Source organism: Scyliorhinus canicula, chromosome 8 (genome assembly GCF_902713615.1).
Source record: "Scyliorhinus canicula chromosome 8, sScyCan1.1, whole genome shotgun sequence".
Taxonomy (NCBI): Eukaryota; Metazoa; Chordata; class Chondrichthyes; order Carcharhiniformes; family Scyliorhinidae; genus Scyliorhinus; species Scyliorhinus canicula.
The window spans coordinates 165,249,330-165,276,106 of record NC_052153.1 but is presented as its reverse complement, the minus strand read 5'-3'; the positions used below and the strand labels follow the sequence as shown (position 1 = coordinate 165,276,106).

Here is a 26,777-nt window from a genome sequence, read left to right as displayed (position 1 = left end):
GTGATCGAAGCCTGGCCAGCCTCCTTCACTAAGTGTGAGTAATACCTAGAGCTCAACTGTGAGTGATAGAATTGTGAATATAACTGGATTGAATCATGAACCAGCGTTTGTCCTTTATTCATCTTGCAAATGAGGGCATATGGATAAAACGTTTTTGTAATAAACTGGTTGAAGTGTCTGATAAATTACTGATAACATATAACTGTGTCGGAGTCAAAAGGTTAAAGCATAAAAGGAGAGAGACAGGAGAGTTTTTTGAAAAAACAGATATGAAATAAACAATGCTGTGGCTAAAATCTTAATGCTCTGTGTATATAATTTGTCCAGATGGTACTCAAGTCCAGGCCCAGAAGTGAAAGAAAATGCAATGATTTAGGTCACTGCACCATTTGGATCCCCCCTCAGACTGACCGCAATCAAGATTTTAGTTTAAGTAGTAAATAAAAACAAGCTTGAGGAGAAATATTTGGACAACTGACGTCCGAAACAAAAATGGCATTTATATTTCACCTCAGGGCATCACGGTGGCACAGTGGTTAGCATTGCTGCCTACGGCGCTGAGGACCCGGGTTCGAATCCCGGCCCTGGGTCACTGTCCGTGTGGAGTTTGCACATTCTCCCCGTGTATGCGTGGGTTTCACCCCCACAACCCAAAGATGTGCAAGATAGGTAGATTGGCCACTCTAAATTGCCCCTTAATTGGAAAAAATAATTGGGTACTCTAAATTTATAAAAAAAAAAAAAAAATTTATATTTCACCTCATCGCATCCTCAGGAGAACACAACGTGAATCACAGCAATTAACTACTTCTTAAATGTAGGTGTTATGTCGATAGATGAACAGCCCATCTGTTTGCAGCAAAGTTGTACAGACAGAATAAAGTGAACAATTAACCTCCTTTCTGGTTATGGCTGAGTTAATGTACCCCGTTCTTCATCATGCAATGCCATACAACCTTTCATGTCCAATTCGGCAAGCTTTGTTCGAATATTGTATCTGTAGAATGGGGCAACCTTCTGTATCTCAATTTTTAAAAAAAGGTGCCCTCAAAGTGGTGGTGCACCTTTCTACTAAAATAGCTGTTTGAGACAACAGAGTGGCTCAAATGGTAGGTCATACCAAACTACGGGTGCGATTGGACGGCCTCATCACGCCCGACTTGGGGGACGAAACACAGTTGTTAAAATTATGTGAGAGTTCTCTGGTGATTTGCGACATCAGGATGCCTTGTGAGATCTAACAGGATCTTGTGAGACGTCGCGATCTGGATCTCGTCCTCGCTGAGCGAGATCCAGATAAACATAGTTAAATAAGCCATTAGATACCCTGGGTCCTGACCCAGAGAAGATATCCACATCAAATGATCATGAAGGATGGGGTGGTGAAGGGCAGGTATGAAGGGGCTTCCTGAAGGTTGGGGGTGCAGGGTGGGGATCTTGAAAGGAGGAATAGCCCGAAAGGGGGGGTGGGAAGCCCTGAAAAGGTGGTGGCCCACAGCAAACTCATAGCCAGGTGTCCTCACTTGGGGGGGGGGGTGGCAATGCGCATGTGTCAGGGGTGACATTGCCCAAGGATGGGGTCTGTGGGGACCCTCAAGCTTAGAGATTGGGGAACCCTTTCAAAATGGCTGCCAGATCTTGGAGGAGCCAGCCTCACCAGCGAGTTCAGCTCCTCACTGCTGAGAAAGTTTTTCATTGTGGGCTAGACCGGGGAGAAACTCCCCAAGGCCCAATAAAATGACTAAGGGTGTGTTTTACCTGAAATGAAACAGAGGGCAGGATTTAGGGAAATTCCGGTCCTACGCTGGCGCATAGGTTTCCCGACGGTGAGGGGTGCAGTCAACAGGAAATCCCGTTGACAGCAGCGAGACCGGTAAATCCCGCTGGCGGCCTGCCGAAAATCACATGGCGGCGTGGTCGGTAAATAACGCCGGAGTCCCATGCCATGTGCATTTAGCCCGGTGTTTCCTGGTGCTGCCAGCGGGACTCAGCTGCATTTCTGGGCCTCAGCGAGGAACGCCCTGCTGAAGACGAACTTAGTCCCATTTCCTGCATGAACAACTGTCGCTTGCCAGTGCAGGCGGAGAACGCGGCACCATTTTTACATGGCGCCCCGATCTCTTAAACCCCCCCAAACACCCCAACTCACAAATAAGAGGGTCATCAAGCCTCCCCACCCCCGCACTACCTCATATGGAAAGGGCACCCCCCCCGGGGCCAAATCCCCGGCATGGGTATGGTGCCACCTGGGCAGCTTGGCACTGCCAACCTGGCAATGCAAAGATGGGCAATTTGAATGGATTTATCTAAATGAGATCTGATCATGAAACTGAAAGAGCTTCCACCTCCCTGGCTTGATCAGTTTGATCACCCGCTAATGGGTTCCTGGTTGTCCATGAAAATCAAGGTTGTGCTTTCTAGATTAACAGCCCAGGCCACTGATTACTAGCCCTGTAAGGTAATCACTGCACTGCTGTGTTTGCAGGCTTAAATCCCAAAATGAGGCTTGAATCACAGCTTTCCGAATCAAGAGGTAAGTCAACATGATTATTGTTAATAATTGTAATAGATGAAACACCTCTTGACCTCTTGGATAAGATCAAATGTAGGACCAAGCGCGAGATGAGGTGCAATGCCTGTTCTTGTCAGCTTGGATCTTTTGTAGCCATGATGTAGAGATGCCGGCGTTGGACTGGGGTGGGCACAGTAAGAAGTCTTACAACACCAGGTTAAAGTCCAACAGGTTTATTTGGAATCACTAGCTTTCGGAGCGTGTAGCTCCTTCATCAAGTATGGCACTCCTCAGCCCATCATTTAATAAATGGCGTCAACTCATTATCTTAAACAGGTTAACATGTCTGCTAAAATTGGAGACAGAGAATGTCATACACATGCCCTAAGCATTATTCCAGAAGCATTGGTAACTGCAATTCCAGAGCTGATAGAAATGACAAAAGGACCTCAACCACTGTGCAAATGCAATACCTTAATGAACTGAAGAGTGATAATGATCATGGTAAAACGATGATAAAAATGTGATGGGAAAATACAGCATTTTGAGGATAAAGAATCAGTAGTTACCTTTATATTATCAGCTGAAACATGGGGAGAACTTTCCGGCAGATAATCCAAAAGCTTTTTGGGAGGCTGATGGCAACACAGGCAGAGGTGGAGAGATGTGCAGAGGAAAGTCAAATGGGACACAACACATGGAAAAGGTGACATGGTTAAAAAGCTCAGGTGTCAAAAGCAACATGTGGCACAATATAAACACAGAAGTACCAACAGAATGAAAATGAGGAGGCAAAAGTGGAAGTGACAATATGCCTTTCTACACAGGGGCCCTGGGACTAAATGTTTGCAAATATTAGCTATCAATTGTTAAAATGTTGAAAATCAAGTCATGTTACCATCTGGTTAAAGCAAGTGGTTTAAAAATGCCATTAATTAATGCCAGACTATGTGGCAATGGTCCAGGGTATTTGAGATATACCAGTAATTTCAGTCTTGGAGTTATTGTATTAGTGGCTTTTGGGAGTGCTACAAGTGTACAACTATATTCATTTCTTCCTTGATAATCATTAAGAGTTGGCTGTCACAAAGTGGATCGAAACAAATAAACTGGAAGGAGCAGTTCAAGGCTCAAAACCAATCAATGGGAGGTTCAGAATCTCCAATCTACAATATGACTACAAAATGCTACAGGCTGTTAACCTACTTTATATAAGGTCTATAAATCAGAGATTGACGTTAGCACGGCAATCATTCTTTTAACAGTGAATACAGACTGTTCCTTTGCAATGAATTACAATTATGAAGATGCAGATTACTAATACTGCTTCGCATCACATCACCTCACTTACCGGGCGTCCAAACTGCAGTTCTGAAAAGAATTTATACCAGGGTTCGTTTTCTAAATCTATTTCATCTGGGTTTATTCGCCCACCCTGAAGCAGAGGTGAAAGGAAAAAAGGGAGAGGAAAGAGGCAAACTAAACAAAATGGGAATGTCAAATCACATCAACCCAAAACTCCACATACAGAAACAAAATGGGAAGCAAAATTAAATTATAGTTAAAACGGTATGGGATAAATAATGCAATTTTGTAGTGCCTACAGAGGGAGATTTTTATTTTAGAAATGGTCACTCTTCTCACACTGTAAAGGTATCATTCAGCACTTTTTGTTTATATTAAACATGTTTGCATTCATTTAAATGGGGGCTATTATGTGCCAGCCAAAATGGAGCACAGTTCACCCTGTTGTATCCAGTATGCTGGGAATCACAAGGATTTCTCATAAGCACGGGCAGCAGAGGGCAGCAAACACACAAGGCACAATTGACAGTAAGAGGCAATGTTTTCTTGCAGAGGCACGAACAGAACTCGTAAATTCTACAGAAATATGCAACAGCCGGGGATCATCAATGGGCAAGTGGTTATTGGTTACTGAACTGCAGAGTGACTCTTGATGGTTTGGAACCCACTGTCTGGATTCAACTATCTCCACCCTGTCAGGCTGCAGACGCCTTTACAAACTAAAGAAGTTAATGCAAACTAGGAAACAAACCAAAATCCACATTGGTTCTGTTATCAAGGTTCATTTCAATATCAAGTGTTCAAGGGACACTTTTCTGATGAACGCACCAGAACAAATTTATTAGTAAGCTTATGTGTTAACGCAAAGGCATCACAGGCTGTGCTTGGGTTAGACGACTCAATACAAAAGAGCCATGCATCAAAGAGACTCCCACTGAACATGCAACCAATTAACACAAGTCTTTAAAGCAAGAAACAGAGGAAATCTGACATTGGAAAGGAATTTTGAAGTGGGCTGTCTGCACCAATATCCCGACACTTCAAAGCAAATCATTACATTTGAAGTGTGTTGAGACATTTGTAAGATTACTACGAATTCAAAATATTTCTTTACTTGTCTACTCCCCAATTACAGCTGCTTAAAGTGATCTTGGCTATTATATTTGCCTTTTTAATACCTCATGAATTGTTCGGCAGTTGAGTGAATTGATTTAGTGTATGGAGGCAGAGAAAGGCAGTACAAGACCACAATTCCAAGTCCAGCCAGTCTTCTTACCAGTGAGTTTTAGTGGCAGCAAACTAAACATCATTTCTGGGAATATTTCATTCCATCGGAGATCATTTGGGGATAGGATGTACATTCCCCCTCATTTGACCCACTCCTCTCCCTGGTTACTCCAATAAATTCTACAGCTTGCTTCCATGGGAAAGAGGGAGAGGAACTTTCAGGATGGTATGTGACCGAGTTGGGGTTATTTTGGCACTCTGTCTGCCATTTGAGCTGAATTTCAGGGAAGTCACCTGGGCGCGAATCAATACTGGTCCCTAAAAATGGGAACTAAGGGCAGCACGGTGGCGCAGTGGATAGCACTGCTGTCTCACGGCGCTGAGGTCCCAGGTTCGATCCTGGCTTTGGGTCACTGTCCGTGTGGAGTTTGCCCATTCTACATGTGTTAGCCTGGGTTTTGCCCCCACAACCCAAAGATGTGCAGGGTAGCTGGATTGGCCATGCTAAATTGCCACTTAATTGGAAAAAATGAATTGGGTATTCTAAATTTATAAAAACAAAAATGGGGACTAGGAACCTTGGACCCCAAGGAGGAACAAAGGGGTGAGTACCCTCTCCACACTTACCTCCAGGGTGCCAAGTGGGGTTCTTCAGGGGAGGTGGGGTTTTGGGAGGCTTAGGCTGGGCTGGAGGGGTGTTTCCCGGGATGGGAGTTATGTGGCAAGTCTTCCCCAGTAGCCTTGAAAATCGTTAAGCTCTCAGCATGTCAATTTTAAAGATCAGTTAGGTGAAGTCTTCCCTCCGAAGCCTTGAAAATCTTTGATGTCTCTCCTAGTATGTCAAATTCAAAGATCTGTCAGATGAAGGTTAAAGCTTTCCCTCTGATGTATTGGAAATCTTTGAAGAGTTTTCTCCCATTCAATTTAATTCCTCTTTAACCTTTTCAAGGCTCTGGACTTACTGAGAAACCAATAAGCTTTGAACTGTGATGTTTACATTCGATTTCATGGCCCAGTACCTCTTGCAAGCCTCTTGAGTGGCAGGTCCAGACTATTTCAAAGGAGGGTATGGCTTTGTTTTTATAGCTTTTCATAGTCATAGTCCATTGACTCTGAAGGTCTGCCTCTTTTGAGCAGGTATTTCTAACTACAGTTTTTTCATAGAGGACTTTCCTTTGTTCTGAAGTGCTTCCTAGAAGGAGCAGGTGTTGTTTCTAACCGCAGTTTCTTTCTGCTGCGGTTTCCTCTGTTATGACGTCCTTCCTGGAAAGACGAGATGCTCTGTCTGACTGCTTTTTTATCCATGATGTGGAGATGCCGGCGTTGGACTGGGGTGAGCACAGTAAGAAGTCTTACAACACCAGGTTAAAGACCAGCATGTTTGTTTCAAACACTAGCTTTCAGAGCACTGCCCCTTCCTCAGGTGAATAAAGGGGTATGTTCCAGAAACATATGTATAGACAAATTTAAAGATGCCAGACAATGCTTGGAATGCGAGCATTTGCAAGTAATTAAGTCTTTACAGATCCAGAGATTGGGGTAACCCCAGGTTAAAGAGGTGTGAATTGTCTCAAGCCAGGACAGTTGGTAGGATTTCGCAAGCCCAGGCCAGATGGTGGGGGATGAATGTAATGCGACATGAATCCCAGGTCCCAGTTGAGGCCGCACTCATGTGTGCGGAACTTGGCTATAAGTTTCTGCTCGCCGATTCTGCATTGTCGCGCGTCCTGAAGGCCGCCCTAGAGAACGCTTACCCGGAGATTATCTTTTTTATCTGCTGGGGTTTCTCCTGTGCTGAATCCCTTCCCAGAAAGAGCAGGTTCTCTGTCGGAGTGCTTTTTTTTAGCCTGGATCTTTTTCAATGTCTGAGGCCTGAACAGCATGCCTGCACTGGAGGAACTTTTCCACCATAGCAGGAGCTGGCACCACTCAAACATTGATTGAAGTGCAAGTGTTCCTCAATGAAGATGAGGATCTTCTCGCAACCACTGTTGAATCTCTGGATAGACATGATGACCACACCGGAGGAGCTCATACTACTTTTTTCCCCGTGTCTGCATGGGTTTCCTCCGGGTGCTCCGGTTTCCTCCCACAGTCCAAAGATGTACAGGTTAAGTGGATTGACCAAGGTAAAATTACTCATTCGTGTCTAAGAGCCAAGGTCCCAGGATCAATTCCTGGCTTGGGTCACTGTCTGTGCGGAGTCTGCACTTTCCCAAAAAGACGTGTTGTTAGGTGAATTGGAGATTCTAAATTCTCCCTCCCTGTACCCGAACAGTGTTAATGTAAGCCTACTTGTGACAATAAAGATTATTATTGAACGTTCGGTGGGGTTATGGGGTTGCAGGGGAGTGAGCCTAGCAGGGGTGCTCTTTTGGAGGATCGGAGCAGACTTCATGCGCTGAATGGCCTCCTTCTGCACTGCAGGGATTCAATGATTCTATGAACAAATCTATCATTAGGTGTCAACGTTTTTTATAAGAGTACATTTCTCTAATCCAGGAAAGAGTAACCAATAATTACTTTTACTTTGACTAAGGTGAAATAGGTTACGTTGTTTATGACAGGTACAATGGATAACAATCTAGACAACCATTACGAGATCTATGACTAGCCTCAAAACAAATTGATGCACTCGCTTACAGGGATAAATCTGCCTCGAACGTTTTAAGCAGCTGTTAATTTAAAGCATTATTTCCCCAGCTGATTAAACAGATAATAATCTGGGAGATGATGCATCTTCCTGCTATCAATTACAAAGGGATGAGGTTTGGCCTCCCACCTTCCATAGATCATCAAGTAAATGCCTATGGAATATCAAAATGGCTGGAGGAGGAGGAGAAAGTGGCCTGAGAGGAAGTAACATTTTCTGTCTGCGTGCGAACTGCTGAATCCTAAGTCTGCAATGCAGGAGATGTGGAAGGTGCTTAAATGGCTAAACACGATTCCTGAAAACAATTTAATGAAATCATAATAGCCCATTAACCAAAGAGCGATTTTCCAGGAATTCTGAAGTAAACTTGTGGTTAATGATCTGTGTAACAATAAAATTGTGCAACCCAATGCATTAGAAATGCGATAAATTCATGCCAAACAAATTATTAAATATAGTCACTTATTGTGAAATGTAGAAATGAAATTATCTGAGAGTGTATGAAGAATGAAAGAAAATGTTTCCTTCGATGGCTAGAACAGCGACTTCTAGTAAAGGCGTCCATCAAATTGCCAAGCAGCACCTATTACGATTACGAATTTGCCTTAATCTCTCAGACTGATTTCCCCTGATATTTAGCATCTGAATGACTCAGGTGATTATCAGTAGAATTGGACAGGCTGATTCCGGATTTCACTCACTGGGAAAAGATGCATTTGAATGTTCAAAATTCCACAAGGTGTGGCTGCAAACCTAATGCTTCAACAGAGTTCTCACTGGGCAGCAGAACACTTCCACAAAATCATAAATCAATGATGAATGAAGCATTCCTCATTCTTTCATCTGAACGGCATTCAGGCTCCCAAAATGAAAGAGGCTTTGATCATTCCACAATCCTCTGCAGCCAACAGACTGAATTAAATTGTCCAATGTCAGAGAAGGAGCAGTTATATACTTGGTCAGGAATTTGAGGATGCTATGTGGAAATCATACTGGAACAAACTATGGGATATCAAAAGGTTCAAGTCATACTATTAATACCAATAAATTATGAAAGGATGATGTCCAGCACAAAAGCATAATCTGTAGACACTTAACATTCCATAAAAAGGGATGTGGCTTCTGCGCTGATGCTCTTTGCTGTTCTCTGTGAAGGTTCCTGCACTGAGTGAGGAGTAAGCGGGGAGTAAGTGGGTATTTTCTGTCTAATCAGTGTTGGACTCTGGGGCTGTGATTTTGCACTCACATTCGCCACGAGCGCTAACGACAACACGAGTGCAGAATTTCACGAGGCACAATAACTGTGAATATCGGCAGCAAGATCTTGTGATCCTATTGTCCCGCATCCAAACCCCCCTCCCCTAGGCAGTGACATTGGCGGGGTTTGCAACAGGAATTTAAAAACAAGAACCAGGTGAAGGGAACCCGCTGGGGTAACACAGCCTCCAGGGGGAGAGGTGCATGCCCAGACGGTAGCCTGGCACTGCCCTATGTCTCTGGGGAGCTCCATTTGGGGGTGAGTGAGAGAGGAGGGAAGGGGAAGGTGGGTTTCCTAGTGCATGTGGGGGGGATGGGGTTCGTTGTTTTTTTTTTTAAATCGGTGATTGGGCCACCCTTTTTAAAGAGTGCCCCGAACTCGGGTTTCCCAGCATAGCTGGCTTTTTCCAGCCCAACCCTCCCAGGATGGGCCACGCCTGAAGATTTTCTTTGCACAAAGTGCTGGGTTATTCTGTGAGAAAAGCCAGCGAACTGCACACCAGTTTTCTTGGCTCAACTAGCAGTTGGTGCAAAAATGGGAAAATTCCATCCAGGGATTCCAACTATGATCGGACGTTTTGAGCCATTCTTTGAATCACAGAATATCTGCATATTTAACAAGATGAGATCAAAATTATTATTTACGGTTGCCAAATAGAAGATAACTTTAATGGTGGCTAATGAAGGTATAGTTGATCATAGTGCACCTAATAATAATACTTGCTTATTGTCACAAGTAAGCTTCAATGAAGTTACTGTGAAAAGCCCCTAGTCGCCACATTCCGGCGCCTGTTTAGGGCAGGTATAGGAATTGAACCCACACTGCTGGCATTGTTCTGCATTACAAGCCAGCTGTTCAGCCCACTGTGCTGTGCTAAACCATCCCCTCTACCTTTACCCTGCATTAGCATATATCATTCATACTTCAGTGCTTCTCGTTTGGACAAATGAACAAATTCTAAGCAAGCATCTCAATAAATCACTTGCTGAATACATAAAATCATCCACAAGGAATTGAATTGAGAACAAACAATAAAGCGACTTCACCAATTTCTTGGTGTGGTGGGATTGAGAAAATAGCATCAGCAGATTCAGTAATCAATGGATGTCTATGAGATGACTTCCCATATTCAGTCTGAACTTATAACACACCAGTCATCCAAGAAATCCTCAGTTACCCAATAAATCCTTCGGGCCAAAGGTCTAACTCGCTTCCTCCTCTTTCCACTGAAACAGAGGCTCATGATCGTCCTCAGGAACGGCAACCACTGCAAATATCCAAGGCATGTTTATAAACTGGCTTAGATTTGGATCTAATTAATAAACATCAGCCTGTGCAAACTTTTTTTTTAACCAAGCTGGTTTACATTAAATGACTTGAACTGGAAATAATTTTTTTTTTGCAAAATCCTCCCAATTTTGAACCCTGCGTTCCCTTTGAACATATTTCGCTTTTCCATTTGGTGGTGGAGGTTTAACGTTCACCATATTAGTTTTTCAGTGATCAGGCAAGCCAAGAGAGCCATGAATGACCGGTATGAATTACGTTAAATTAGCAAAGACGGCAGGTGACTTATTCAAGATTTATTCATAGTCCTACTAGGTGACAAATATTGCAATCCTGAAGAAAATAGGAATGCCTTCAAAATCACACAAACATAAACGGTAGCCATACATATCACTGGATTAAATGAGAAGGCCACATGACAAAACAAAACCAAATGACTAAAACTATGACCAAACTGGTCATGTCCAGAAACAAATTAGGCAATGGCAAAAATATTTAACCAGTCTTAAGGATAATAATTCTCAATGAAAGAGGGATAGATACCAAAAGCAATTGAGGGCAACAACAGTTTACATCAGATGAGCTAAACGAGCATATATGGGCGGGTCGGTCTGAGAGCAAGGGCAAGATAATCTTCGAACATGGTCCAGGGTCAAAGACCATCAAGATTTAGAGTAGTACTTCTCACTCCTCTGTTGGTTGAAGGACTTTTTTACAAATGGATTAGCAATCACGCACCCCATCTAAATGATATACCATATCATAGTCTTCAAATGAAAGTGCTTCATGTAAAATGCTTTAATAATCCTTTTATGAAAATGTTTAATTACAGATATCAGTTTGATGGGTACACCTACTTCTCATTGCAGGTCTTGTCTACTCTAAACAGGTGTGTAGCAGGAGCGGGAGCGTGGAGAATGTGGAGCGTGGGGTGTAGCAGGAGCGGGAGCGAGAGAGCGGGAGCGTGGAGAATGCGAGAGCCATGTTTACTCGTTAATCTTATTTAATTACTCTTCACTACAATGCCCTAGGCGGTCACCCACATACCACCACCCTGTAAACCTGCAAACAGGCCTTGAGTGAGAACTGTCTGGAATGGCCCTCAGTTTTAAAACCCCTGATGTAGAGTGATTTAAGGATTTTACAAGACATGGTCAGGTAAACTTCCAAGATATGACAAGAGGTTTCTAGTGGCTACATTTTAGACAGTCTCCACAATTGAAGATGTTAGGTTAACAATAATTAATGAGCGGTTTAAGGTAGATGCAGATAATGGCTGCTCACCCTGATGCCATCCATTCCAGGGTGTTTAAATAAATGGGAGCTGTGCTCTTTGAATCACAGTCCAAGATCATTGGTTCATCGTATCTTAGGTTCTTCTATGTTTCTGAGAGAGGCCTACATAGCACCAATATTTAAATAGGACAATAAGCTAGAATGAGGAATTTACAGGCCTATTAACTTGGCAGGTTGCAAGTCATAAAAATATGACAAACAAGAAGGTTTTTAGGAAATCCAAGCATATCTTCTAAAAAGGAAGATTCTGCCTTATCAACTTGTCTGAATTTCTAAAGGAAGCTAGATAGTTGACGGTGTTGCCAGCGTATCTGTATCCTTGGGGTTAACATTGACCAGAAACTGAACTGGACTAACCATGTAAATACTGTGGCTACAAGAAGTTCAAAGGCTGGGAATTTGGCAACAGGTAACTTGCCTCTTGTCTTAACTCGCCTCCCGTCTCTCCAAAGCCTGCCCATCATCTACAAGGCACAAGTCAGGAATGATAAGTACAGCTCCAATAACACTCAAGAAGCTCTGATTGTTTGTTGGCGAGTGTAAATTTGGATGAAAATGTGAAAAAGGAGGAGAATAAAAATATTTTTAAAAAACACTCAAGAAGCTCGACACCAACCTGGACAAAGCAGTCCGCATGATTGGCATCTACTAACTTCAACATTCACTCAGTCCACCATTGATGCACAGTGGCAGCAGTGTGAACCATCTACAGCAACTCACCAAGGCTCCTTCAACAGCACTTTCCAAACCTGTGACTTCTACCACCAAGAAGGACAAGGTTAACAGTTGCCTGGGAACACCACCACCCTTAAGTTCCCCTTAGCCACACACCCTCCTGACTTGGAAATATATCGTCGTTCCTACACTGTCACTTTGTTAAAATCTTGGAACTCCCTCCCTAACAGCACCGTGGGTGTATCTACACTCTGGGCGTGATTCAACAGGACAAAAACAGTCCCATTTTGGGCGTGTTCAGTGGGGTCTTTCTGCAGTTTTCTTGGGGTCTCAGGCCGCACTTACATAATTTCCTGCTCAGTTCGCCAGTGCATGATGAGGACTTTGCGTCGCCCCGATCTTTTGACCCTCTCAGCTACGCAACCGTGGCCTCCAGACCTCCCCTCACTGCACCCCTCTTACCTCTTACTGGGTCCTCGAGCCCCCCTCACCCCACCTCTTCAGGGCAAGAACCCTGGGCCCAACACCTGGCATGGACAATTCGGCACCTGGGCCCGCTAGCCTGGCACCCTAGCAGTGCCAGGGCGGAACTGCCAGGGTACCGAGGCTGACAGTACTGAGGTGCCAGGCTGGCAGTGCCAAGGCACCCCCCCCCTGTCCAGCGAACAACCACCGGAGGGTCTCTGATGGCCTTGGAGACACCCCCCCACCCCAGGTGCCTTTATGCCTAGCCCACATTTGTGTGTGCCAGTGCTAAATGGCACCCTGGCAAGGTCTCCCAGGCTAGGCCATTAGTTCCCAGGCGGCAGAGGAATCCGGCGCAGACATATTTAAATGAGCCAAATAACTAATTTGGATCTCGCCCATTGATGCCTCTCAAGATTCCTATGAATCTCTTGAGATGGTTCAAGCATCGTGAATTTCGCAATCAGCCTCTTCACATCACCAATTCAGAGGCCGTTAAATCGCAGCCAAAATGACTACAGCGGTTCAAATCCACAACTTTTCGCAATATACATTAAAGATCTGGAATAAAGAATTGAAGGCACTGTTGCTAAGTTTGCAGATGATACAAAGGTCTGTAGAGGGACAGGTAGTATTGAGGGAGCAAGGGAGCTGCAGAAGGATTTGGACAAGTTGGGAGAGTGGGCAATGAAGTGGCAAATGAAATACAATGTGGAAAAGTGTGAGGTTATGCACTTTTGAAAGAGGAATTTAGGCATAGACTATTTTCTAAATGGGGAAATGCCGAGGACATCAGAAGCACAAAGAGACTTGAGAGTCCTTGTTCACGATTCTCTTAAGGTTAATGTGCAGGCTCAGTCGGCAGTTAAGAAGGCAAATGCAATGTTAGCATTCATGTCAAGAGGGCTGGAATACAAGACCAGGAATGTACTTCTGAGGTTGTATAAGGCTCTGGTCAGACCCCATTTGGAGTACTGAGAGCAGTTTTGGGCCCTGTATCTAAGGAAGGACGTGCTGGCCTTGGAAAGGGTCTAGAGGAGGTTCACAAGAATGATCCCTGGAAAGAAGAGCTTGTCGTATGAGGAACAGTTGAGGACTCTGGGTTTGTACTTGTTGGAGTTCAGAAGGATGAGGGGGGATCTTATTGAAACTTACAGAGTACTGCGAGGTCTGGACAGAGTGGAGAGGAGAGGATGTTTCCACTTGTAGGAAAAACTAGAACCAGAGGACACCATCTCAGACTAAAGGGACGGTCCTTTAAAACCGAGATGAGGAGGAATTTCTTCAGCCAGAGGGTGGTGAATCTGTGGAACTCTTTGCCGCAGAAGGCTGTGGAGGCCAAATCACTGAGTGTCTTTAAACAGAGATAGATAGGTTCTCGATTAATAAGGGGATCGGGGGTTATGGGGCGAAGGCAGGAAAGGGGATGAGAAAATATTAGCCATGATTGAATGACGGATCAGACTCGATGGGCAGAGTGGCCTAATTCTGCTCCTATGTCTTATGGTCTAAGTCGGCTCAGCAACACCTTCTCAAGGGCAATTCGAGATGGGCAATAAATGCTGGCCTCCCCAGCAATGCCCACATTCCGTGAAAGAATTTTAAAGGTTGTCAAAAACGTGACAAAGGCTTTTCTAAAGTCAAATTACAAATGCTTTACAAAAGACTGACTTGTAAAGATGAGCCTTGTGGGACTGGATACGGAGCTGGTGCTTTCCCCGGTAAAAAAAATGTAATTATTAACAGTAATGCTCCTGCTTAGGGCCTGGTCAGTAGCTGAAATGTATGAGCCTTGAAAGTTCAAAGAGTTAAGAGATTGATGCCGAGTTTTATGGGCCTCAGCTGTCGGGATAAATTGAGTTTGGGTCTTTTACTTACAAAAGGCCTTTGAGGTCTTTAAAAGGATTAGAATCGGCCTAATTGGATAGGTTATTGAGCTGGATAGGTTAAAGGTTGACTAGGTGACATAAGTGTCAGGTGCAAAAGCAGAGAACTATTTTAGAAGCTGAGGAAAAGGTTTTTTTTCTTGAGTTATAGTCCTCTGGTACAAGTAGGCAGCACGTGCAGTGAATGGGGATTCACTGTAAACGCTCAGTTGGAACTTGGCCGAGATCCTGAGTGGCTGCTATGTCTGCAGATAGATGGTAGGAGCATCATTGGGGGATTGTCACTCAGTTATCACAGCCAACTGGGCCTGAAAACATTTAATACATTATCGCTAATTACATATACACCTCTGGACAGACAAAGCCAAACAGCTGTGGATTAACCCACCAATTCTATTCTGCATGGTCTGTACCTAATTACCATGATTTACACTTCAAACCATATAACTAATAGTATAAGCGATGTAGATAAATAATTAAGAGTTCCCAAGTGGTCATTTTAATTACAAAAATGAACAATTTCACCAAATGGCAGCTAGGTTTTGGAGACTATTTTAAATTACTTTTCCTACACTGAACACAATTATCTTCAAAGAGAGAGAGAGAAATTGGTGAATACGCCCTTATTCATTTCAAACCAGCTCAAAATATTGTGATGGACAGCTAATTCCGTTTTAAGACTTTATCCTGCGCAACCACTGAATGACACCTTTAAACTTGTTCTTACCAAGAACAAAATGCAAAGCAAAAAGTGGAAAAGCACATTATTGCTCCAGGACCATTTCTCAGAACTACATCGGATTATTCACTTAATTGTGGCTGATCGGCATTTATAGATTTCTTTTAATCAACCTGGTTACATTTATTGGAAGAGTTACCACTGGTCCATCATCATATTTTCATGTGATCTCAACCAAAGTAGAAAAACAGGTCCTGGACCAATGGACTTTTCGACCATTGAAGTGTGTTACTCTGTTGGATACCAATGCAACATGCAGGATTAGTTGCTGCACCCAGATTCTGTGCCACTTACAACCCACTTCTGTTCTTCTTGGTGTTTGAGACCAAACACCCGAACACTTTGAGCTGAGGGCACCTTACTTTCTGCTGTCTTCTTTCTCTGGGGCATTTTTTCGTTATAAACCTCATGCTGGATCTTAGTCAACCTCCTGTCTTTAGAAAGCTGTGCCTTTGTTCCTCTAGCCTTTGAGGATAGTTAAGAAATTGAGCAGGTAATGACTTCAGAATGCTTCTTAATCGTAATAACACAACATGTTATTTCATTCTACTCAGGAGTGAAATAGCCACAAAGGTAAAATTCTCCCCCCCCGATATTGAACTCAAAAAGAATACTTTATCACGTTATTATCAAAAGGGAAGAGTGCAATACTGCACTTTGTTTTGTGGTGTAACATTAAATACTTTCATGAATCCAATAAGAGATAATAATTACAAACAAGTGAACTTTGCCAGTTAAACATGAATACGATGTCTATATTGAAACTAAAAGGCAACAATTGCTGGAAATGCGCAGCAGTCCAATTGTTATCTGTAGGAACAAAAGACAGACAAAAGCATTGGGTATATGCCCTTCTTCAAGGTTTATATGTTGGCTGTCAGCTCAAGCCTGTGTGATGTATAGATATAGAATTACCATATGACATAGTACATTTGAACATGCAACAAAGAAAATCAATGTTTTCCTTCTGCAAAGGGCATTAGTGAGCTTTCCTTCCCGACTATCCTTTGTGTGAATGGCCATTTCTGCAGAGATGGAACTAAAACTGCCATATTCAAAAGTTAAGTAATGCACTGAAGTTGGGAGTTGGTACCAATGTGGTCAAGCTGTGAGGGATTATTAAGATGCTCCATGGCCCCTCTGATTCACAGCGTCATTCCACTTTCAGAGACGCTTTCATTTGAGAATGTCTACTCTGGTGATCTTGAACGCGAGACCATTTTCCTTAATAAAACAATACGCATCTTCTGTGCACAAAAACTGAAACTGAGGCATCGGAAATGTAGCAAGTTCATTTAAACTAAAAGCATTTCCCTTGCCACATAGGGATTAAAATTGATAAAAATGGAATACAAAAATAATTTTAAAATTCAAGTTTATCCATCCATCCTAAATTGGAGGTTCTCAATGCAGAACTGGGGAAAACAAAGACTTCAGCTCCACCGTCAATATCAAACTACCCAGTCATTTACCAATAATTCCACATAATTATAGCTGATGAATATGGCAATCTTGGGAGCAATCTCGCAGACTTAAAATTGCAAAATAAGCTGGAGAAATTTAAAAGGAAATGTGTTATGGTATGATCAGTACATTAGTTCCTATATTAGACTCATTGTATTCACTTAATGAGGGCTGTCTGGAGCTTTGGAAAAGGGTGATTTCAGGACCAGATTGGAATGTTATGTTCTGAAAACTCTGCTTTACACCCATCATGCGGACCATTTCTATGTCGTGAAATCGTAAGCATGCTCTTTTCAGGCACCTTTTTAATAATTTCATTGTCAGTAAAGAACAGAGGAAATCTTCCCTTGCATACCTGGAAAAGTCTGCAATGCAATTTGAATGGGAACACCTGTAATTTGTTTTAAAGCTTGCCTGTAAAAGTAAATTTAGCTTCGCTGTTACCAGCAGATACGACTGGTGATCTAATGGCATTTTTCAAAGTGCTGTTAGCAAACCTGGCAAAGAGAGAAGAGATCCTTCGGGAAATAAAATTTCCCCCAACATCTATTCTTGGGCCTCAGTTGAGAAAAAAGCTTCTCTCACCAAGGTCTGTTCCCAAGTGTGTCACTATTACCTCATTGTTGAACAGCAATTACAGACAAAGACATAAACACATTCATTGTTCTTGCGGGTGACACTGATTGTTATATACAATATCGTAGCTTCGTGGTTACTTAAAATCACACATATTTCAGTTCTATTAGACCGCTTGAATTTTCAGATATCTCACCATTCTTTGTACTGAAGAGAAAATGCTAGACTATTTCTCTATTGCCCCAGTAGTTCTGAAGGGACCCTTTCAATACTCAGCACGTTTAAGTCACAATTGACAAATATATTCCCTTAAGGTGAAATACAATGGGTACTTTTGCTGTGAGAGAGCATTTTACAGGAAACATTAGATCTTGAAATCAAATCACAAATGCATTGCATGATTTATACATATCACTTACTGTGAAGGTTTTAAACATTTCATATTTGGTCCGTGCTTCGAGGACCTGCCATTATGGTAGTTCAATGAAAGGTAGCCCCCCCATCCCCCATTATTATATGTTACTGCTGACAACCCACTCCTGCCCTGCACCAAATATTGTAATACGGTGTTAGTGGGATTCAAATCCTTAGCGTCCTTACTGTAGATACCATTGAAGTACTTAATAGTTTTGGAAGACGTCAATGTCAAAATTGATGGGCAGGTTACAGATAGGGTCCAGACACAGATTGGCCCATTTGGATTCGGAGAGGCGAAAGAAGCTGGAGAGCACCTCCAGGACTTTGATGAGTAGCATGATTTTTTTCTGGCCAACACTGTTGTATATCTGGACTGCAGCAAATGGAGAAACTAAGAATGAGATTAAATACGCTGCAATAGCAAAAGGGTAGAGATCCTGCTTGAAGAATTGTACGGTGTATCTTGGCACAGACTGTGACACCGGGGGCACAGGTTTAAGGTGAGAAGGGGAACGTTTAAGGGAGATGTGCGGGGTAAGTTTTTCACGCAGAGAGTGGTGGGTGCCTGGAACGGGCAGCGGATGCCTGGAACGCGCTGCAAGAGGATGTGGTGGAAGCAGGCACATTAGCTACATTTGACAGGCATCTGGATGGGTACATGAATCAGGAGGAATTAGAGGGATACAGACTGAGTAAGGAGGATTTTTAGTTAGGGCACAGGCATGGAGGGCTGAAGGACCTGTTCCTGTACTGTTCTTTTCTTTGTTCCTTACTCTTTTCTAGTGACGTTACTGGGGGCCAGAGTAGGCAAAAGGACAAAACAGGTTTTAGTGACACTATTGAAATTAGGCCAGCTGAAGGACGTTAAGGCCGTCAAGTATGCACTGGAAATCATCAACAACTCTGAAGCTCTACCGATGGCAGCCGACAAGAGAAAATCGGAAAAGCTTTGGCAAACCACGAAAGTGGCTCTCCTGGATGTAGCAATGAAAATGGCTCGATTTGAGAGACCGAAAAGATGAGACTTTTTCCCTGATTGAAGCCAAAGAAGGAGTCAAAGAGGAAAAAAGGATGTGGATTGTTGCAAAGGTTTAAAGACAGAAATTGAAAGAAGACTGCGGGCGGATAAAGAGACACAGCTAAACGACGTGTGTGCTGAACTGGAAGCAGAGAATCAGAGAGGAAACATACGGAAACTTTTCCAAACAGCTCGATTAACCACTCAAAAGTTTCAACCTCATCTGCATTGCAGTCAGTCAGTTTCTGGCAAGGCCAAAATGGAAGCAAATTGCTGCTGATGCTGCGAATATTATGAGGACCTTTGCAAGGAAGATGGTGAGTCAGAATTCAAAGACCAGGTTGAACATGAGCCTCCTCCACTTTTGAGATGAGGTACAGCAAGGCATTCATTGAACGGCCAGCCATAAGGCCGCAGGCCTGGACGATATACCGGCAGAATTGCTTGAGATAGGAGGATGATGGCATTATTCTGTTCGCCAACTCAGTGAAGGAGCTACAGGATCTGGTGGATCAAGTTGACCAGAAATAGTCCCCTCATAAATATCGACAAGACAAAGATGTTGATGATGGGCGGAAAGACTTGCAAGATTCTGGTGAACAGAGTTAGTTCAGCTTGAACATGTTTATACCTTCCGCGATCTTGGGTCACTCATCACGCAAAATGCAGAGTTTACCAAAGAAATCGGCCACGGTTTAGAAAACGGCAAAGTATATCAAAGAACAACAAAGAACAAAGAACAAAGAAAAGTACAGCACAAGAACAGGCCCTTCGGCCCTCCAAGCCCGTGCTTGGGCATAGACCTAAACTGTCTATGCCCCCTAGTAATTGACCCCTCTACCCTGGGAAAAAGCCGCTGACTGTCCACTCTGTCTATGCCCCTCATAATTTTGTAGACCTCTATCAGGTCACCCCTCAACCTCCGTCGTTCCAGTGAGAACAAACCCTGTTTATTCAACCGCACCTCATAGCTAATGCCCACCGTACCAGGCAACATCCTGGTAAATCTCTTCTGCACCCTCTCTAAAGCCTCCACATCCATCTGGTAGTGTGGCGACCAGAATTGAACACTATACTCCAAGTGTGGCCTAACTAAGGTTCCATACAGCTGCAACATGACTTGCCAATTCTTATACTCAATGCCCCGGTCAATGAAGGCAAGCATGTGTATGCCTTCTTGACTACCTTCTCCACCTCTGCTGCCCCTTTCAGTGACCTGTGGACCTGTACACCAAGATCTCTCTGACTGTCAATGCTCTTGAGGGTTCTACCATTCACTGTAAATTCCAAACCTGCATTAAACCTTCCAAAATGCATTACCTCACATTTGTCCGGATTAAACTCCATCTGCCATCTCTCCGTCCAAGTCTCCAAACCATCTAAATCCTGCTATATCCTCTGACAGTCCTCATTGCTATCCACAATTCCACCAACCTTTGTGGCGTCTGCAAACTATCATGGAGTTCACCTGACCTAAACTGTTTATTAATTTTGGTTTAGAGGAGCACAAGGGCCTAATTTTCAGGTGTTATTCAACAGAGGCCTTCAGCACTTTTAATCAAAAACAAAGTTTATTCTACAAATTTAGTTAACATTTTTATAACCACACACTGTTGGCATTTTATCAACTACAAATATAAATACCCCACATAGCTACAGTACTTGATATATAACCCTTAATAAATTTCCCCTTTAAACTGTTCCAATTTAATAACAACCATAAACCAGGTGTGGCCCAGCACACAGCACTTAAGACCTGGTCCTTTCCAAAACAGTAGGTTTGAATTTCTTCCAGAAAACATTTATTTCTTTTCAAGTTATCAAGTTATCTGGAAACAGCTTTTAAAATGTAGAGAGAGAGGGACAGGACAAGACTTCTCTATCTGAAATATGCAGCCAAAAGTGAAAACGATAGTAAAACCCAGAGCTACAGCCAGTTCCCAGCTCAAAAGCAAAAGTAGAGACCCAGAGCCACAGCCCAGCTCCACCCACACAATGGCACCACTGAAGCCATGCGATAAGACAAAATTTCTTAAAGGGACCCTCACATGACACAAGGAAGCTCACATATTTTGGACATGATGCAAACAGGAGGGGAATGTTTGGAAAAAGAGGTAATATAAAGCAAAACACCTGGAAAACTCAAGATGGTATGGAAATACCATATCAGAAAGTGGACTGGTCTTTCTCTGGGACAGGCTGTGATGGCAGCGGAGAATATAAATCAGTGGAGAAAGATTATTCACATTGTAGCCAACCCTCGGACGAGGATGGATGAAAGACACACTTGGCATATCTCAGAAGCTCTGGGTTTAGTTTTCGGGCTTGTTTGGTAATATGAATTTGAGTTATTTGGGCTATTAAACTGATTAAGAGAGACAATTCATTTCACAAATATTTGAGAGACTTTCATCTACGTTGAATTTGAACTTTTGACTGCAGCTACAGAGAAGTGGCCCAGACCATTGTCTCAATTCAATATTCTAGGTATTGTAAGTCACTCTGAATGAAAAATGTCAACCAAGTACTCCAGTCCATGTTACTCAATGAAAGAAGTGTTTTTTTTTTACTGCATCTGTAACAAAGCGAACACTTGTTATCAGGTATACCTCACCTGATTTCTCATGATCAAATTACCATTTGAAGCCACATCTAGAATATGGTGTTCAGTATTGGTCTCCTTATTTAAGGAAGGATGTAAATATGTTGGAAGCAGTTCAGAGAAGGTTTACCAGACTGGAATGGGTGGGCTGTCATCTGGGAAAAGGTTGGACAGGCTAGGCTGTTATCCGCTCGAGTTTAGAAGAGTAAGAGGCAACTTGAGTGAAACATCATGATCCTGAGAGGTCTTGACAGGGTGGAAGTGGAGAGGATGTTATCTCTTGAGGGAGAATCTAGAACTATAGGTCACTGTATAAAAATAAGGGTCACCCATTTAAGACTGAGATGAAGAGAAATCCTTTCTCTCAGAGTGTTTGAATATTTTCAAGGTAGAGATAGATGCATTTTTGATAAGCAAGAGAGTGAAACGTTATCGAGGGGTGGGGGGCAGGAATGTGGTGGTGAGATTACAATCAGATCAGCCGTGATCTTATTGAATGGTGGAGCAGGCTCAAGGAGTCGAACGGCCTACTCCTGCTCCTAATTTGTATGTTTGTATGGTTAGAAACTGGAGAAAATGTGACCCACTGAAGTAAACCCAGCACTCTCCCAGCAAAGATCAACAAGCTCTGTGCAGATCCTGGGCTGAGATTGGAGCCTTCCTGCTCTGTATTGCTCAATTCCATACACATAAGGTGCTTAAGCTATTGTTTTATATTTTTCAAATATTATGTCCTCATTCTAAAATAATCTTCCAATATTCCTTCAAATCAATGCATTTGTCATTGTGCAGCCTTCAGCTGATTGGGCTAATTTTACCAGCTTCTTTCTCTGGCTATTTTCATTGCAGTTACTGGAAAGGAATAGTGGGCAAGTAGAATAATGGGTGATTGAATCAAAACCTCCTTTTGGATTTGACTTGTTTTATCCAGGGATATGTTTGTGGGATCAATGGGACAGGTTTGGTGTTTTGGTTTTGTGGGCACATTCTCCAAATACAGTACTGAGTTAACCAAATTTCTCTATCTAATAAAAGTTGTAGATATTTACATCTCCTCAGACTCTAACTACGCTACAAGCTCCCTCATCATCCTTTCTGATGTAAGTGCAATCTTTGACATGGTCAACCGCGCTTTCCTCCCTCAACATTTCTCCATTGTTGCCCATGTTTGATTCCATTCCCATTGATCTTCCAGCTCCCTCACTACTAGCCTTTGATGTCCCATTCTGGTTCCTCACCTACAGGCTGCCAATATCATGTAAAGATAAGGGGGTCAGGATCCATGGCCAGGATTCTCCAGCCTGCCCACTGCCAGAATCTTCTGGTCCCCCTGAAAGTCAATGGGCCTTGACTGGCCTGCCGTATCCCCCGCAGTGGGTCCCACCACCAGAGCAGAGCTGGAAAACCCTGGCTCCTATATATTCTGATGATACCCAGCGCTGCTTCTTTACCATCACTCTCAACTGCGTGACTCCCTTGGTGCGGTCAGATTGCTTGCCTGACATCCAGCCTCAAGGCGAGCTTCGCTGTCCTTCAGTTAAACATTTTGAGTAGACTGAAGATTTTGTCTGCAGCCCCTACCACAAACGCCGTACCCCCAGCAGCAATTTCCTCCCCACCTCAAACACAACCTACAATTGAACCAGGATGTTTCCAACCCTTATGTCCTCTGTAATGATCAGTGTCCACCCAATAGGCAGGAACCTTACAAAGTCCGAGGGATGCCAGTTCTTTCCTCACACAATGATGAGTACAAAATAAATAATTTCCAACAGGCAGCTAATGGATAGAGATGAATCTGACTGGACGTCAAGCGACTCACTAACTTGCCAAAAATACATTTATTTGTTCAGAATTACATCTATTAATCTTATGGCAGCAGAGAAAAATGGTTCAGAACAAGGTTCTTACCGGTCGCTCATGCTCTAGGATTGACGACTTTCCAGGTTCATATTCAAATATGCTTCTGGGTTCAGCGCGATATCTGCGAGTATCAACTTTTCTATCAGGAGGATCCCAGTCGTTCCTAGCAAATGAGAGCGAAAACCATCAAACTTATTACCGACTTTGCATCACCAACTTCACATTTCACAATGTGCACGAACATGAAAGTCTCTGGGAGTCGCTGGCTACAACGTGTAGGCCATCCAGAAAGTAAATATTTAACAAATGAACAAGATACTCACATGTTTGTCTTTAGGTAGTGAAAACTTACGGTTAATCTAGTTAGCACACACACTGGCTGTGATAAAGAACACAAATAACAACAGTCCCAGTGTCAGATAGCCAATTGGTAAATTAGTATACAAAGCGGGCACTTATAAGGAAAAATGGGGGCATAACAGATTCATTGGAGGAGAGATGCAAATTGGGCCAAGAAACATGATAAGAGCAAAATTGTCAGTGAAAATTGTTGAGACAGTACATCGTAACCTGCATGGAAGAAAAATTATTTGAGAGTAATTTGGCTTCTTTAAAAAGTAAAATTGCTCTGGTGACATCCTGCTGTCATCACAATGCTGGTGTGATGTCATGCTAGGTTTAATTATAAGGATGGGGTAGGGGCTTCATATATACTTTAAGGGGTTTGAACTGAAACCCCCCCTCCCCCACATTCTCCAAACACAGTACTGAGTTAACCAAATTGCTATTTGTTTCACAGCACGTTCATGAGAGAGAGAGATTTTAATCTTCAAATGAGAGGAGCCTGGGAATGAAAGGCTTTCCATCGTCATGGCCACGCTGGATAATATTTTTACAACTTGGCGATGAGAAGAGAGCACCAGTATGACCATTTTCCATATTAGGCATCCGCTCGCACCCAAAGAGGGAAAAAAGGAGAGACTGGCTTGGGTTCAATGCCCCTCATCCTTATACCTTCTGGCAGGAATATTTTCTATCGGGAAATACATAGAAAAAATGGTGATAAAAAGGAGTAGGGGTGATTAGGAACCTAAAAGGGAATTTACAAATGGAGACGAGGGCATGGCTGAGGTATTTGCATTCATCTTTACCAAAGAGGTGGATGCTACATGGGACATGGTGACAGGTGAGGAAATTCTGTCCCCAGAAGGATTCAAAATTGATAAGGAGGAAGTGTTGGATAAAGTGTCGGTACTGAAAGTTGACAAGTCACCGGAGCCAGATGAGGTGCATCCACGGATATTGAAGGAAGTGAGAATGAAAATTGCAAGGGTGGTAAGGATAATCTACCAGTGATCTCTAAGCTCGGGAGAGAACTGGAGAATTGCAAATGTTACGCCCTTGTTCAAAAAAGATTATAAGGATAAGTCCCAGAAATTACAGAGCAGTCAGTTTAACATCAGTAGTGCGCAAGCTTCTCGAAACAGTTATTCGGGATAAATTAGTAGCCACGTCGAAAAATATGGGTTGATTTGGAAGATCCAGTGTGGGTTTCTAAAGGGGAAATCGTATTTAACTAACTTGCGGGAGTTTTTTACTCATAGAATCTACAGTGCAGAAGGAGGTCATTCGGCCCATCGAGTCTGCACTGGCCTTTGGAAAGAGCACCCTTCTTAAGCTCACATCTCCACCCTGTCCCCATAACCCAGTAAACCCCACCTAATCGTTTGGACACTAAGGGCAATTTATCATGGCCAATCCACCTAACTTGCACATCTTTGGGCTGTGGGAGGAAACCGGAGCATCTAGAGGAAACCCACAGAGACACTGGAAGAAAGTGCAAACGCCACACGGACACCTGAGGCCAGAATTGAACTCGGATCCCTGGAGCTGTGAGGCAGAAGTGCTAGCCACTGTGCCACTCTGCGAGGAGGTAACTGAAAGGGTTGATGAATGCTGTTGGATGTAGTGTACATGGACCTTAAGAAGGCATTCAATACAATGGCACACATCAGATTTATAAGAAAAGTTAGGGACAGTAACAGTGTGAATATAAAAGTAGCCGAATAATAGGAAGCAAAGAGTAATGGTCAATGGATATTTATTGGGCTGGATATTTGTAGTGGTGTTCCAAAGGGTAATATTTGGGAGCCTTGGTTTTCTTGATATGTATTAATAATCTAGATTTTGGAGTATGGAGAATGATTTCAAAGGGGATGGCACAAAACTTTGAACCATATTTAATTGTGAAGAGGCCAGTGCAGACTGCAAAAGGACATAGACAGGTTGGTTCAATGGGCAGATAGGTGGCAGATGAAGTTCATTGCCGAAAAGTGTGAGGTGATGTATTTTGTTTGCAAGAACATGGAGAGACAATATAAAATAAGGAGCAAAATTCTTAAAGGGGTGCAGCAGCAGAGGGACCTGGGTGTCTATGTGCACAGATCATTGATGACAGTACAGGTGGAGAGAGCAGTTAATAAAGCATATAGTATTCTGGGCTTTATTAATAGGGGCATAGAGTACAAGATCAAGAGCTGAACAGATACAAGACGCATGCCATAAAACGTTTGGCATGAACAGCAGGACAGGAGCAGGGAGACCAATTTTTTTAACCTAAATATTTATAAGGCGGCAAGGATGGAGGTCACCCTTTGGGGGGCCGTACCTTGCCGATCACAGGACAGTCATCTGGGTTCGAACTCCCCCTTCCTTCATACACTTAAACCTACCCTTTTCGACTTCCGGTGAGGCCATGTGAGGGTAAGTCGTGCACGACGTGCCTCCTGCTGGAAACCTGACCTTTTACCCCTTTTCCCAGCTCACAGGACTTTAAATTCAAGTTAAAATCCAGAAATATGGTTGTGTAGAGTTCTTTATTCTTTGAGATGGCCAGGGGCAGACAGAGCCAAAAATGAATTGGTCCAAAGCTCGTCAACTGACTCTGAAGCCTCTCACGAGATCTACTGGAGGTAAGATAGCTGAGTCAGCGTCTTCTCCAACCACTCCACTAATGGGCAACGCACTCAACAAAAGTCTGGCAATTGAACTTGATGAAAACCGACAAACCTTCTCCATAGATCTTAAAAGGTCAATTGAAGAGGCCTTGGCCCCCATTTATTTGGTCCTTGAAACTATCAGCAAGATCGTTCAAGCTCCTGGGAGCCACAGTTAAAGACATGGACATGGCTTTGTCAGACCATAGCGATAGAATCACCTCCCTGGAGTCCGACCTTGCTTCTGTGGTCGAAGTTAACAAATCATTAACAACTAAGCTGAATGACCTGGAGAATAGATTGCGAAGACAGAATATTCATATTGTGGGGTTACCAGAGAGGATCGAGGGCAGACCCCTACTGAGTATTTCTCAGACATGCTCCACAAGATGATGGGTCCAAGTGTACTTCCATCTCCTCCAGAATTAGACAGAGCCCATCGCTTACTTTGACCTAGGGGCTTGCCCAGGGTATCCTTCTTGTGCAGGGATCGCAAGATTTCACAGTTTCGAAGAGAAGGAGGTGGTTCTTCAATGGG

General features: G+C 43.2%; 1 protein-coding gene across 1 annotated transcript in view; it reads right to left on the bottom strand.

Moving 5' to 3' along the window:
- The window catches only part of sorbs2b (sorbin and SH3 domain containing 2b), a 531,274-nt gene that overhangs the window by 99,747 nt on the left and 404,750 nt on the right, over positions 1-26,777 (bottom strand). Inside the window, exons 13-15 of the mRNA XM_038805638.1 lie at positions 23,292-23,406; positions 3,864-3,947; positions 3,082-3,147 (exon numbers count right to left, since the gene is read on the bottom strand). Of these exons, the coding sequence (XP_038661566.1) occupies positions 3,082-3,147; positions 3,864-3,947; positions 23,292-23,406 (265 nt within the window). The remainder of the gene's footprint in view (positions 1-3,081; positions 3,148-3,863; positions 3,948-23,291; positions 23,407-26,777) is intronic.